The 14,397-nt window shown below is 39.2% G+C and overlaps 1 protein-coding gene across 10 annotated transcripts in view; it reads right to left on the bottom strand.

Annotated features, from left to right (window-relative positions):
* QTMAN (queuosine-tRNA mannosyltransferase) overlaps positions 1-14,397 on the bottom strand; it is a 181,983-nt gene that overhangs the window by 45,735 nt on the left and 121,851 nt on the right. For all 10 annotated transcript variants that reach the window (XM_014249646.2, XM_088059051.1, XM_014249645.2 and 7 more), the window contains one exon: positions 871-1,221. In XM_014249646.2, the coding sequence (XP_014105121.2) occupies positions 871-1,221 (351 nt within the window). The remainder of the gene's footprint in view (positions 1-870; positions 1,222-14,397) is intronic.

Here is a 14,397-nt window from a genome sequence, read left to right as displayed (position 1 = left end):
TTAATGTGCTGGAAGTCAAATCCCCTGCAAAGGCGATTTGCCCCGTCGGTGCGCTGTACTTATTGCTTCACCTGAAAACAGTTGCTCTCGGAAAATCTGACCTACTGATCGACCCAGCATCTCTGCAATAAACAGACTATAATCTGTGGATGAAGTGAACTCTAATCAGGCCACATGCAGATTAAACAAACTGCGAGGAATAAAAACTAGATTAAAATGTTCGTGCCCAATACCGGAAGATTATCAGGACATTTTACCTCTTTAAATCCTAATTTATGTAGGAGTCAAGCTAAAGTTTATATGTTTTTAGCGATTATGTGGCATGGTAGATTTTCGTCCCTTCTGAGAAGATTCAGAGATCAGGTATTTGTGTTTAGCAGCTGGAAAAATACTGTCTCCCTGTTAATACACTCAAACAGGCTTTCTATTTATGTAACGCTGAAAGGGTGTTTCTAAACTGCAGACAGTGGGTTAACATCAGCTGTCCAGTGTCACCATGTATCTTGACACTTAATCACTTGCATTACAGTAATTAAGATAATTTAAATAGCATTTGATATTAATTGTCATCTGTGGTTTGCTTGATAGGAAAAGAGAGCTACCAGAATAATGTTGCAGTAGCAGGGATATCTTTTTCTTGGGAGAAGAAGAGGAATTACTGACAGCGCTGTTTGAATGTCTGGTTAGTGTTACTGAACATGCATATTCAACAAATTATTCCCAATAATCAGATGTTAGTGATGGATCTTTCCTCTACGTGTGTGTGCAGTGTTTAGGAAATTATTTTATACCGGGCAGAAGTCACAGAAAAAGGATCAACCCAAACCCATAAATCTTTTGAAGGCATAGCATTTGGGTTTGTTCACTTACCACCTGTGAGGCCAGGCAATGTGCAGAGGTCTTTGCTGATAGTCCAGTCCACTCAAGATATTAGAAAGGTTAAAAGTCAGACATGGCTTATCTTCCCCTTGACAAGGATTTGTACTTTCTGGTGCTTCAGCCTGGACTGGGGCTGCTGGTGGGGAGGGCAGCCCCTCGTGCTGTGTGGTGCAGAGTCCAGGCTGGGGCTCACAAAGTCCAGACTCAAGATGTGCATCACTGGTTTTCATTACAGCTCTGCTCTCCTGCTGGCCAGGCAGCCCCTCCAACTGATAAGAATCTCCATTCCTTTTAACACCAATTACCTTTTCCAAACGTGCAAGTTTATGCTCTGGCATGAACCTGGGAGGAAAAAGAATAATAAAAAAAATAAAGAACAATAACAAAAAAATAAAATCTGTATTGTGTTTATGCTGCATTAAAGTTTCACCTGACAATTAATTAAGTAATAGCAAATTAAAAGGCCAAAATATGGTTGATATTTTACATCCATCTAAACGAAAACATGAATTCAGGAAGATACACTTTATTTAAGTGAATATGGCACCTGTGAAATAAAACAATGCATTCCCTAATGACACATGCATCAACAGAGAGAATAAAACTATTTACCTGCTAAAATAAAATACTGCAAACACCTCTGGAAGAAAGAGGGCAACTCTGCCAGAAAAGTCTTGGAATTTTTGTCAGTATTACCTCTAAGATTGGTAGCAATCCTTTACCCTAATTGTAGAGGCTATCTGAAAGGAGGATGGAGCCGGGTGGTGATCGACCTCTTCTCCCAAGGGACAGCAACAGGACAAGAGAACATGGCCTCAAGCTGTGCCAGGGGAGGTTCAGGTTGGACATCAGGACCAATTTCTTAATGGAAAGGACTGTTAACCATTAGAATGGACTGCCCAAGGAAGGGGTGAAGTCACTGGCCCTGAAGGTGATCAATAAATGACTGGTTTTGGCACTTTGGGCCATGGTCTGGTTGACAAGGTAGTGATTGGTCAAAGGCTGTATTTGATGATCTCAGGGGTCTTTTCCAACCTTTATAATTCTAAAGTTTTTCTAGTGATCAACTGAAAAGAATAATTACAATTTACAAAGAAAACCCTAGACGTGGGAGACAGGATTGAGCTGTACATCCATTCATAGGATAAAACCACCGTGGTTTTTCACAAGTGTGAGTAAGGAACACTAAGATGAGGAAATTCAGGGCTACTTGTGACTTTCCTAAGGGGCCATGGACAGTATCAAACACCACTGGTTCTTCCACCTGACATCCATGCTGCAGAAACCCCTTCCCAACAACAGGATGCATTTGCACAGCTACATGGAGGCAACAAAACTCGTATTTTGTAATACATAAAATTTAACATTTTAAGCAGATCCAGTTTTACTCTTTGAATTAAAGTAGTGAAGAATTATGGACCTTCCCCAGGAAACAACTGAGTGAAGATCCTTCCCTCAACCATGACCCATTAACATGGGTAGGACTCCAAGCATGGCCACCACAGGTTCCTCAGTCTAATGAGCTGCCTATACCTCAAATTAATTTACCCACATATTATTTACTCACACGCCTTTCAGTGAGATTATGTTTCTCCCAGGTAAGTAGAGACATCTAAATTTTTTATTTCCTTTTAATTTCTAAATGTTTACAGACTGTAGCTAATGCATTAAACCATTTACTAAAGCCAACACTTGCTCCACTTTATCAACCTCCTCAACAGTTATTCAAGTTTTACTCCACCACAGCTCCTTTCTGGGCTGAGAACAAACCACTCCCTTCCCTCTCTGTCAAAACAAATACTCCTGAAAATGAGGATCAGTCACCTCACCCTGCAATGGAGCACCTTTGACTGTAAACCTACCCTTTTTCTTCAAAATCACTACTGCAATACAAACACACACAGGCTATGTGAGCTTTACTGCAGTTGTGCTCTTGACTAATCGCTTTGAGGATTTTCCTTCAAACCCCTAAATCTCCTTTCCCAAGTCAGTATGCTGCATAACTACTCCATGTAATGTGTATTCTTTGATTTGGCTCGCTGTTCCTTGGCATATAATTTCTGTTTTATCTACAAAAAGCTGCATTTTCAAGCCACTGTCTAAACCACCTTTGAGATCTGCTTTTCTTCCTACTGCTCAACATCACTTTTTGGAGCTGCTCTGGAGATACAACCAGAAAAAGTTCAGTCACATTAAAAATCCTCATCCAAATCCATTACCTGTGTTACAGACATGTCGGGTTCCAAATGAGCCTGAATTAAACCAGTCCCATCTCACCACCTTAGCTAGCCTCAGATTCTCTGAGTTTAGAAGTACAAATTCAGTATGGCTATATTCCATACACAGAACCCTGCAACTGAGGTATGGTTTGGGTTGGAAGGGACCTTAAAAACCATCTCATTCCAAGCCCCCTGTCATGGGCAGGGACATCTTCCACTATCCCAAGTTTCTCCAAGCCCCATCCAACCTGGCCTTGGACACTCACAGGGATCCAGGGGCAGCTACAGCTGCTCTGGGCAACCTCTGCTAGGGCCTCACCATCCTCACAGGGAACAATTCCTTCCCAATACCCCATCTGTCCCTGCCCTCTGCCAGCTGAAGCCATTCCCTGAGCCCAGTCCCTCCATCCCTTGTCCAAAATCTCTCTCTAGCTCTCCTGAAGGCCCTTTAGGCACTGGAAAGGGCTCTAAGGTCCCCATGGAGCCTTCTCTTCTCCAGGCTACACAATCCCAATTCCCTCAGCCTTTGGTCACAGAACTAAAACTGGCTGCTGGTGGCTCCTCTGAAGCACAGACACAGCCCTGTCAGGATGTACTTTTAAATATTTACACATGGGAAAAGCTGAAGGAGAAACAGGTTAAGGAATTTTTCCTAAACTACCACGTTGTGACTGCATTGAAATGACTGATTTACCAACCCAAATTTAACTAAGATATTTTGAAAAATTACTGCTGTTAAGACAAATTGCTTGAGGTGTGAGAGGTCAGGCTACCTAGGCAGGCTGTATCCCCCTGCCTGTCTTTAATCTCCTGGCCAACCATCCACCCACTGCACTATTTCTGTTTCTGAACAGGTTTCCTCCTTAGTTTTCAACCCTTATAAATCTGATCTGTCATTGTAGAATTCCTAATAATACTAGATAAAACTCCACCAATTTCTCTCTGGAATATACTCTTTAATATCTTTTATTTAAGACATGTGTGTGCAATCAATTCCATGGTATTTACTTGTATTACACACATAATATTCATCATCTTGACAATTTTTAAAAGTTTTAGAACACCATTTCACTTAACAGTTCGGAAAAAAAAAAAGAGAGAGAGAGAGATTTATTTGATGGTTAACTTTGGAACAAGTTATCTGCATTAACTTCCATTGTTTTGGCATAAAGTAGTTCTGTATATTTTACTAACAACAGTGGAGACATGATAAAAGATGTAGGCAGAGAGCCATAAACAGCTCTTGCTGCAATCCATGGTGTTCGTGGAAAGGCATTAATTTTTGGACTTTGATTGGAAGACGGCTCTGTGCTCAGCCACTTGGATTTTGCTAAATACAACCACGAATAAAACCTTGTACCTGAGGAGAACAATTTCTACGGCGGAAAGACCGTTGTAAATCATGTGTAGTATAAACTTGTCCACATGATTGGAATGATATAATGGATATTGGAGTCCCTAACCACCAGCTAATGTTCTTTATGACACTTAAATAAATGACCTGAAAATAAACTAATAACAACACAAAGTCATCTAAACCTGTTCATGTGCATTTCCCAGAAGCATGCTGGGAAAAGACAATGTCTAGTTAGTGCATTTTTTGTGTTTATGTTTCCTCCAGCACATTTTTGCTCCTCCTCAAGACTCACATTAATTCTTCTTTTCTGCCACCTTCCAGAGGTATTTCTCCATCCAGTACTTGCCCAGATCTAAATCATTTAAAACATCAAGAGCTATCACCATGATGGTTATGGAGAAACAAAGCTGGAGCAGGAGCAGACACAGGATTGAAAGACCAAGTATAAGAAAGAATGTTTTAAATTTTTATATTTTTTTATCATTAAGGTGATGAAACACTACACAGGGTGCCCAGAGAAGCTGTGGCTGCCCAGTCCCTGGAAGTGTCCAAGGCCAGGCTGGACAGGGCTTGGAGCAACCTGGGATAGTGGAAGGTGTCCCTGCCCATGGCAGGGGTTGGAAAGAAATGATGTTAAAAGTCCTTTCTAACCCAAACTACTCCATGATTCTATAAAACCACCTAGAGAGCTACCACAGCAGAGAAGAGAGATTTCATTTTCAAGAAGGACACACAATTTTTCTCAATCTTAGCTACAAAACACACCAGTCACGCAAGAAAAATGCCACAACATTCTATTTTAAATATGGGAGAAGTATTTTATTATTATTACTAACTTGTTGCAGTGAACTCTTGCATATGTGAAACTTTCCAGAAAAAGAATTATTATCAAAGCTTACAAATATTAACACTTTCAACAGATTCCACAAGGTACTGTCCCTTATATTTAAAAAAACATGGAAAATGTTTTGCTTTTATGCATAACTCATATATATTTAAACACTGAAAGTTCAGAACAAACAGTGAGGACTTAGATATCTAATTTTAGTATGGCAACTTGTTTTCAAATTTCTTTTATTTATTCAGATTTTTGAGGCTCTCCAACACATTGAACAGTCAATTTTAAAACTTGATGAAGGCTCTACAAAGTGTAAGCCTTGAAAACTTTCTCTTTGTGCATACTGGGTCTAGATGTTTAGTTAAAAAGATGGGTTAAATATTAAACTAAGTTCATATGTAATAAAAATTCAATATACTGAAATTCAGAGTTTCAATCTAAATATTTGCTACTGGAACAGATTCTTTAACTCACAACCTGTATATTACATATTTTCTTTTAATTTATGCCATGAAACCCCACTCTGAAGAAACTCATGTACTTTTCCTTGAAGCAGACATGTGTTTTTCCCACACACATTTCTTTTTTGTACTATGTTGCCATGTTCCACCCTATGTGTTTATTCCCCGCACTTTATTTGCCCTAATGAAAAGTTATTTATGGGGATTGGTTTATTTTCCATGGCACCAAGAGTCACTTTGTCACCATTTTATTAAAAACAACAAAGGGTCACCATTTTATTAAAAACAACAACAACAATAAAGGATGGAAGGGCCATGATGTCACTGCTCGATGAATAGAAACCACATTAGAAAGATGAACTGGAGAGCTGGTTTAGACCAAATTATACCACTGCCTCAAGAGATTGCAAGGATGGATGGAATAAATAAATAAATCTTTAAAAAGTAATAAAAATTGGCCCTTCTGTAAATGTAGTTACACTTGAGTACAAAGTTAGAGTTCTGAAAGTGCAATGGAGTTGTTTTGTTTTGTTTTTTTAATATTGCTACTAAAAAGTTTAAAAATAATAGAATTATGGAATGGTCTGAGTGGGAAGAGACTTTAAGGATTATCCCATTCCAACCTTCCTGTCATGGGCAGGGACACCTTCCACTAGACCAGGTTGCTCCAAGCCATGCACATCCATTACTGACCAAGCACTATACAAATACCAAAGTTGTTTTTTTCAAAATACAAGAATTTTGCTGATTCTATTCTAAGAAAGAAAAAAAAAAAAGAAAAAAAAAAGAAAGCAGATTTTTGGGTGCCAAACTGGAAAAGACAGCAACTCCATTAGTAGATATTTAATTATATATAAAATCATAAATTTATATTTTTATCTTTAATATTATGAATCAGCTGATAACAGTAAAACTGATGCTGTTAATATTTAGCTACTTCTCAAAAAATTACAAAACCGGGAGAATAGTCATAGTTAATTTTTAATATTTTTTTTTTTCCTCTGCAATTACTGTTACATTTTGCCCTACAGCACAAAAAAATGTTGCTAAGTGTGGTCAGGTGTCCTGAAGCTGTACTATATTCAAACCTAAAAGCTTGAAAGAAGATCCCAAATATTGAGGGAATTTGATATTAGGGTTTATTGAAGTTGTCACATACTTTCGGGGATCTAATTTCACTTTCTGATCTTCAGCAATGGCTGTAATTCTTCATTCAGAAGAGGGAAGAGATTACTTGTCAGCAGTAATCTCTAACACAGATAATGCCATATAAATATTAGGGGCTTATAAGCATGGACAAGGATTAGGAGCAAAGAGAGAGAACAGAAAGAAAACTGAACAGAGCCAAGATTAAGCACTGGGAAGGGCATCACAAAAGAAAATCCAAGGTCTGTGGCTCAGCTTGTCTTCCCACAGCAGAATGTGCCTTTTCCTGGGTACAGTAAGAATGGTTTACACTGATTTCCTGGCTTGAAAACTGCAGGATGTAGAAATACAAAATTTTATTTGAGGTGTGATCATTGTCTTCTCTTTACTATAACAGAGGAGAAACTCAGGGAACTACTGAGGTTGGAAGGCCTGCCCAGCTTGTCAAATTGCCCAAGAGCCTACTCCAGTCAAATCTGAACTCTCACCAAAGCTTAAGAACACAGTTTTCATTTGCAGATATTAAATAACAACAGTATGGGAGAGAGCTAAAGCTGACCAGGACATCTTCTTTCCTGGCCAGAGAGAAGAACTGGTGTGTAATCTAGACAACAGATAAACCAGGGAGGGATATCACAAGGTCTGACTTATTTCAGACAAAATAATGCTGTTTTAGCAGCAAATTAGGTGAATGCAACTGACACTCCAGTGGATGCCTGATTAGCAGGCAGGATCCAAAGGTGGTCCAGGAGAAGAGAGGCTGGATCCAGACCAGCCATGGGCAGTTGGCTTGGACTCAACTTGGTCCACTGGGTGGGGAAGGAAGATGAGGAAAGCAAGAGAGATCCCAATAGTAAAGAGAGAAGAAAGCCAACAAAGGCACTTTCATCAAATTGTAACTTCCACCTGTTTTTCTAAGTAATTTCTGAGTGAAATCCCTCAATATCCAACATCCACATTTGACAATGTCAAAAATTTCCACTTCTAATTAACATTTCCACTTTTCTTTCCAATCTATTCAACACTAGTTCAACAACACTCCTATTTTTTTATGCTCTAAGATGTCATATCTGTAGGTCAATCTATGGAGGATGCTCAAACTGACCTCTTAAATTTCCCCTCAGTATTACACTTGAATTTCTAACATTAAGATCCTTGTGCCAGGTGTCCTTTAAAGCCCACACCCCAGAGGACCAGGATTTTAACAAAAGTGTTCTTCAGCTCTCATTCACAGAATCACAAAATGGCTTGGAAGGGACCTCAAAAACAAGTTCCAATACCTGTCATGGGCAGAGACACCTTCCACCAGACCAGGCTGCTCCAGCCTGGCCTTGGACAGATCCAGGGATGAGGCAGCCACAGCTTCTCTGGGCAGCCAGTGCCAGTGTGTCCAAAATTATTCCCCAAAATCCATGCAAAACACTAGCCTGCAGTGAAACAGGCAAAGTGAAAGGCAAAGCTCTCTTTGACAACAAATGAGACTGAGTTTGACCCTAAATGTATTATTTCTGAGTTCACATCTCCAATTCTCTGAAATCCTTTAACACTAAGTACAAGATTCCTTGCAGTTATAATTTCTGTGCCCATCATTCTCCAGAAATGGAATGATGATAATTTAAGAGCTCCTCAGAAAGATGGTAATGAACTAAAATACATATTTTATAGTGCAGGTGAAAATAACTTATGTGTTTTTTTTTTGTGCAAGATATGAATACATGGATTAATTCACAGTTCAGAAAAAAAGTAATTTTCTCTATAATTAAGCACTATGACCATGTAGATCTGCTGCACCGACACTGCAAAGTACTTTTGGAGACCTACAAGTCCTCTTGATAAGAACTGCCAGAAATTTAGAAATTGTTGACTTAAGTTCTGCTTCTGCAGAAGTTCAAAAGAATGAATTGCACCATAGGGAAAAAAAGTTAGGCTTCTGAGAACTGCAAGGTTTTTAAGGTTCTTTAGGATTTTAAAGGATTGGTCATGTTCATTAGTGTTTCCTTAAATGGAAAAAATAAACTAGCTGAGCTCTCAAGCACTTATTTAGAGAATGCAAATTTCATAAAGAGTTCTACCCAACACAGTATCCCCTCTTGCTAACACAACTGGAAATGGGTGTGTGAAAACTGATATCACACCTGAATTTTTTTTTTTTCCCTTTTAATTAAACTAAAACCAGGATCCTATAACATATAAATTTCCTGTTTTTTGGGACTACTTCTAATCAGGATAGAGGGGATGAATGTCCCCTTTAACCAGGCTACTTTGTAACACAGACAATGCAGAAGGGAGTGCTATCATAACACTTCAATAGTTAAGTGACTTTACGAGAAAAATACTTCCAAATGTTTCCTAAAACCTTCCAAACCGCACCAAAGAACATTATCGTAATATTATGTTTCCCCATGGCCTCCAATATTTAGGCTTGCTATTCACGAAATGATACTTGGATGAAAAATACAAGTTTATGTAATGTATAAATTGTTCCTAAAAGTAAAGTTGCCATTAAAATGACTCTGTATAGATGTCAGATATTTTACATTTTCAATAGCCTTTCTGTATTAATTGGAGAAATGGCCTGCTGGTGCTTTGGGCAGCACGGAAATAATCTGTATTTCAGAACAGAGCAGTCACCCTGTGATCTTATTCCTAGCAAACACTGAAAACAATAACTGTCCTAACTGATTACATATCATGTTACCCTTAATAGATATCCATATTTCTTGCACAGTATACATAATCCATATAAACTGTACACCATATATCAATACCATATTCCAGCAAATCCACCATCAAAGAGTTAGTTTATAGTAGGTTTTCGTTTGACTCGGGGTTGTAACGTTCTGTGCAATCATAAGCAAACCATTTCAGGGAGTTTGTCAGCAAGCTGCTTTTTGGCAGATTATTGGCAGTACATATTGGCAGCAAACTAGAGCAACTAAGCCCTTAACTTACAGGTAAATAATGATTTTAATAAATTTATGTAAAATGTTTCACTTGCTTACATCTGGTTTTGATAATTCACTCGCCTGCCCAAATGCAAATTTCTGTGTGCTTCTCAGGAAAACACATACTTCACCTGAACTATTTAAGGTTTTCTCAGGTACCCCAAGAAATAAATAAGCAAAGAAGGCTGCTTTCACATGAAAGTTTAACTGAAAAACCCTAGGGAAACAAATTTTAAAAATAATTGCATGCACACCAAAATTTAAACCACACTTTGTCAAAAATACAATATTCAAATAGTAAGAAAAATCCTTTTTTTTGCCTGTTGTGGAGCTATCCCTGACACAGGGCATTCAAACTGGATGGTCCAGTAAACTGGCTCTGGCCCTCAGGACCTCCTAATTTGACCTCCATTTGAAAATGTGTTACTGTATTAATTTGCATTTTGCTTTTGCACTGCAACTGAAGTTTAAATGTGTAGCATTTGTATCTCAACCGGGCAGTGTGGACTAAAGGAAATTCCCAGTTCGAATCCCAGCTTTGACAGTAGGTCCCAATCTCATTCATTGCTCAAATGTCAGAAGTCTCCAGTTTTGCTCTGAAAGGATCAAGCTTTTGTCAAAAAGCTCTATAAAATATTAATACTACTAGTAGCAGTGTCATTACAGGGGAAAAACCCCACAAAACCCTTGGACTCCCTTTCTGGTATAAATCAGGATGACAGTGATGCTGATCTATGATCCCTGATTATCTGACTTTCAGCATCTGGGTGCCAGAAGAATCCCTGGGGAGCCACAGTCCCTGGAAATTCTGTAAAACACTGATGGCCCATCACTGAGCTACCTGTGCTATTAAAAACTGCACACCAACTGCCCACACATGCTCTGTTTGTGGATACATTTCAAAGTTATACTAAATAATTGCTTTGAATGTGGCCTGTAATGAACAGGCAACAACTAATTAAACATCAGATTTTACCTGTGCACAGTTCAGCCTAGAACTTGCTGTTTCTAAGTGGTTATTCACTCATGGATTCAGCAGTTTAGGATTTTGTAGGTCTTGGCAATGTGGTTAAACCCCTCCAACAAATTCTTGTTGAGATCTATTGGACATGCTGCTGCAACTTGATGTTGCTATAGTGGACTTGCTTTTAATTTGATCTGTTTCAAGGATTCAGTATCCTTCCAGCATGTTGGAAACCTAAGGGCATATATTTGTATTGTTTAAAGGCAGGAAATTCTGTGAACTGAAATGAGAACATATCCCTTTTGCCTTTATGGACTTTTGTTATTTTCTTTTCCTTTTGGTTTTTTTTTGAAACAAAACCAGTGAAAGCTGAAAGTTTGAACAATAGAAAATTACTTTCAAGGGGAAAAAAAAGTAAAACACCAAGTATACTTTTATAACTTTATTCATACACTTTGTATATATGTAAATTGCACTTATCCAAGCATCAGAAAATACCATTCACAGCAGGGCCTTATATTGCAGCAGGATCATACTGGTTTTGTCATAAAAGACTGTGGACTTTGCTGTTTTATTCCTTTACTACCTTGTATTAACTTGTACCCCACTGACTTCATGACAGAGCTGACTTGTTTCACGCTAACCACAGAACTAGGGCAATCACATTCCTATTGTCAGGAGGGAAACTACCAATCTTTGTAGCTTTTTAACTCCTTGGCCAAAGAGTCCCACAGCCTTCCTCTAATTGATGCAAAAAAAGTAGGTCTGAATTTGGGATAGGAAATGAGAACTGGTGGAAGATGAACAGGGACATATGACCTGCTCAAATTAAGAGTTGGTCAAATACTGCCTTTTAGGATAACCACAGCAGAAAACTTTCCTACATTAGTTCTGTACTGCTTAGGGAAGGACTGGAGGCAGAGTGGCTGCATTAGCATGGAGACCTGATCCCAGCAGGACACCTCAATCCCAGTGCAGCGCTGCACAAATACATCCTTACTGCTTCTGGTGCTCAAACCAGCTCAGTATCTTTATTGCACACACTGCACTACTTTATAGGAAGAGGGTTATAGGTTATAGCCACGGTTATGGCTCTCTGGGACACTCCTGCCTTGTGACTGAGTGCAGAGAGACAACTAAGTCTGCAAAAAAACAACTTGCTGGAGGACAGCTCATGTGCCACAAGCTCAAGTGCAGCCATTTCAGCAAGAGCCTGAACACTTTCCCAGCAGTGCTCCTCAAAGCTGACTGCTCCTATCATCCCAGCTTAGCAGCTAAATATAAATTACAGAGGGATGCAAAGCTTGAGACAGACATTTGACACCCAGGACACAGCTTGGGCACTGGATCTCTCCTAGCTAGTGTTTCTTCACTTGTTAATCCCTCTTCCTGGGCAGCAGCAATTACGACACTGGTGAACTGCAGGACTTGGGTTTATTTGCTTTCATTTGGCACAGCACTTCGTGCCCAGCTCTTCTGCTCTGAGAGGTTACAACAGCTAAAGCAGGGATCACAATGGGACACAATCAGTCATCAGATTAAACAGCTCAGCTGCTTCAGGGGAATCAAAGAGAAAAATGAATCTTACTAAGAGATTTGAAAGAGCTCGAGGAAGTGGCTTTACTTTTAAGTGCTCACACTAATGACTTCCAAAGGAACGTTCCCGACCATTAGCTCAGGGGAATAAAGAGCTGAAGGGTGCTCATGTTCATCCATGGACCATCTGACTTTGACATAAAACTTAAGGGATCCTTAAATACCAGGTGTAACCCTTCTGTGCTCTTTCCTGCAGATGTGGGCAATGGAGAGCAAAGCCTTGGCTACCACCCAGACATCACAGGGCCCATCACCTCCCTGATGGAAAAAGCAGGGATCCTGAACCTAGCACCTATGAAAAATGCCCAACTGTTCTTCCCCCTCAAACATTATCATTCAGCCTACACTGATTCAACAGCTTCACCCAAGTACTCCAAGAACAACCAACTTATACTTTGAAACATTGCAGATGTTTAAATCATACACTCAAAATGCATATGCACAACCAACCAGAAGCCAATAGTTTACAGGTCCTGTATACCTTATTTTAAATTCTCCTGAAAGGGCAGTTAAAGATTCTTAGGGCAAAAATGACAACTAAGTTCATGAACTGTACGGAAAATTGGCTGAGACGCCACTTATTAAAAGTTTTGATAACTAGAAGGTCCAACTAAAAGGAGCAGATGCACTGTTTGCTAGGCTGTAGCTGCAGACAGAATTTTTGGTGCTGAGATCAAAAGAACAAGGTGTTCATATAAATGGCATTTTATTTTGATCCTATTATTCTACATGAGCTCGAAGAGAGATCAAAGGAAAAAGCATCCAGGTTTCACTATTAACACTTAACATAACTCCAGTTGGAAAATCCTTTCCAGATTGTTAGTGCAATTTAAAGCCCAGCACATTTTTCTTGCTCTGTTAGGTTAATACACCTGAAGGCATGGGCTTGATTCCTTGACCACCTTTTCCATTGTGGAAAATTGCTTCTATTACGTATAATTTCGGTTATTTTCATTTTTACGGCAGCAAAGATACCCTAGCTTTGAGGAATGCCCTGGCCTGGGTTGTACCCTCTGTCCTGGAGAGCCAGGCTGCCCTGAAGTGGTGACAATATATTACAGACTGTGCACGACAGTCAGGAAATTCAACACCATTGGAGTGAAGTACTGAAGTGTGGTTCAGCCCCTGCCAAAGCATACCAGCTTCCACTCAGAATGTAAACAAACCTAATGGGCCTTTCAAATATCTAAAAGTTCCTCCTGATAGCTGGCAAGAATTAATGTGCTTTAATAAGTTGTACTGCTTATTATGACATTATCCAGGACTACTACTATTAATTAATGGTTCTATTGCTGCTTTTAGCAACCAGCGGTGTTGCATAAAGCAAAAATAATAACATATTGCATTTCCTACAAAGCTGAAGTATGCTAACAAATTTTAATATTCATGTTTTGAATGGAAACTTCTAATTGATGATTCAGTAGCTTAGGGCAGATATTTCAGTGTTTAATTTCCACTGAATTTCTTTGATTTCTAAGACTGCAGAAACCTGCTAATAGATAGGTATAACTTACCAGACTAACTTTGGAAAAATCAGCAATCAAGGATAAAAAAAGGTGCATATATCCTTCCCTGCCTTACAACCCCCTCCTCACTTGCTATTAAAACTCTTGTGTTAAAAAGTCATTCCAAAGTTTATTTTAAATGCCAAAAAGTGGGCACTAATCCCACAGGAGCTGGCTCAGCTACAGCCCACCATCTTGAACACATTCATTTTATCCAAATCTGTTCCCAAGAGGGGGTTTTGGGTGGTTGTATCGGGGTTGAGCTTTATTTTTGACTTAATAACAGCAGATTGTCAGAGGCGAGGGGGTAGAAATGACTTTGGGAACTTGCACAGTCAACATTAAATACCCACAGGTGAGCTGTGACCTGGAGTGAACACAATTATGGGTAAAATGAGATAAAAACATGTCATGCACAGTCAGAACATGTTCATGTTACACACAGCAGCCAGCTGGCTATAAATCCAAGAAGCTGGAAAGCTCTGGA

Source organism: Pseudopodoces humilis, chromosome 8 (assembly GCF_049639895.1).
Source record: "Pseudopodoces humilis isolate 2021_Gansu_Grassland_sample_001 chromosome 8, ASM4963989v1, whole genome shotgun sequence".
In the NCBI taxonomy this organism is placed as follows: Eukaryota; Metazoa; Chordata; class Aves; order Passeriformes; family Paridae; genus Pseudopodoces; species Pseudopodoces humilis.
The sequence above is the reverse complement of the archived record's forward strand: the minus strand, read 5'-3'. Positions and strand labels throughout refer to the sequence as shown.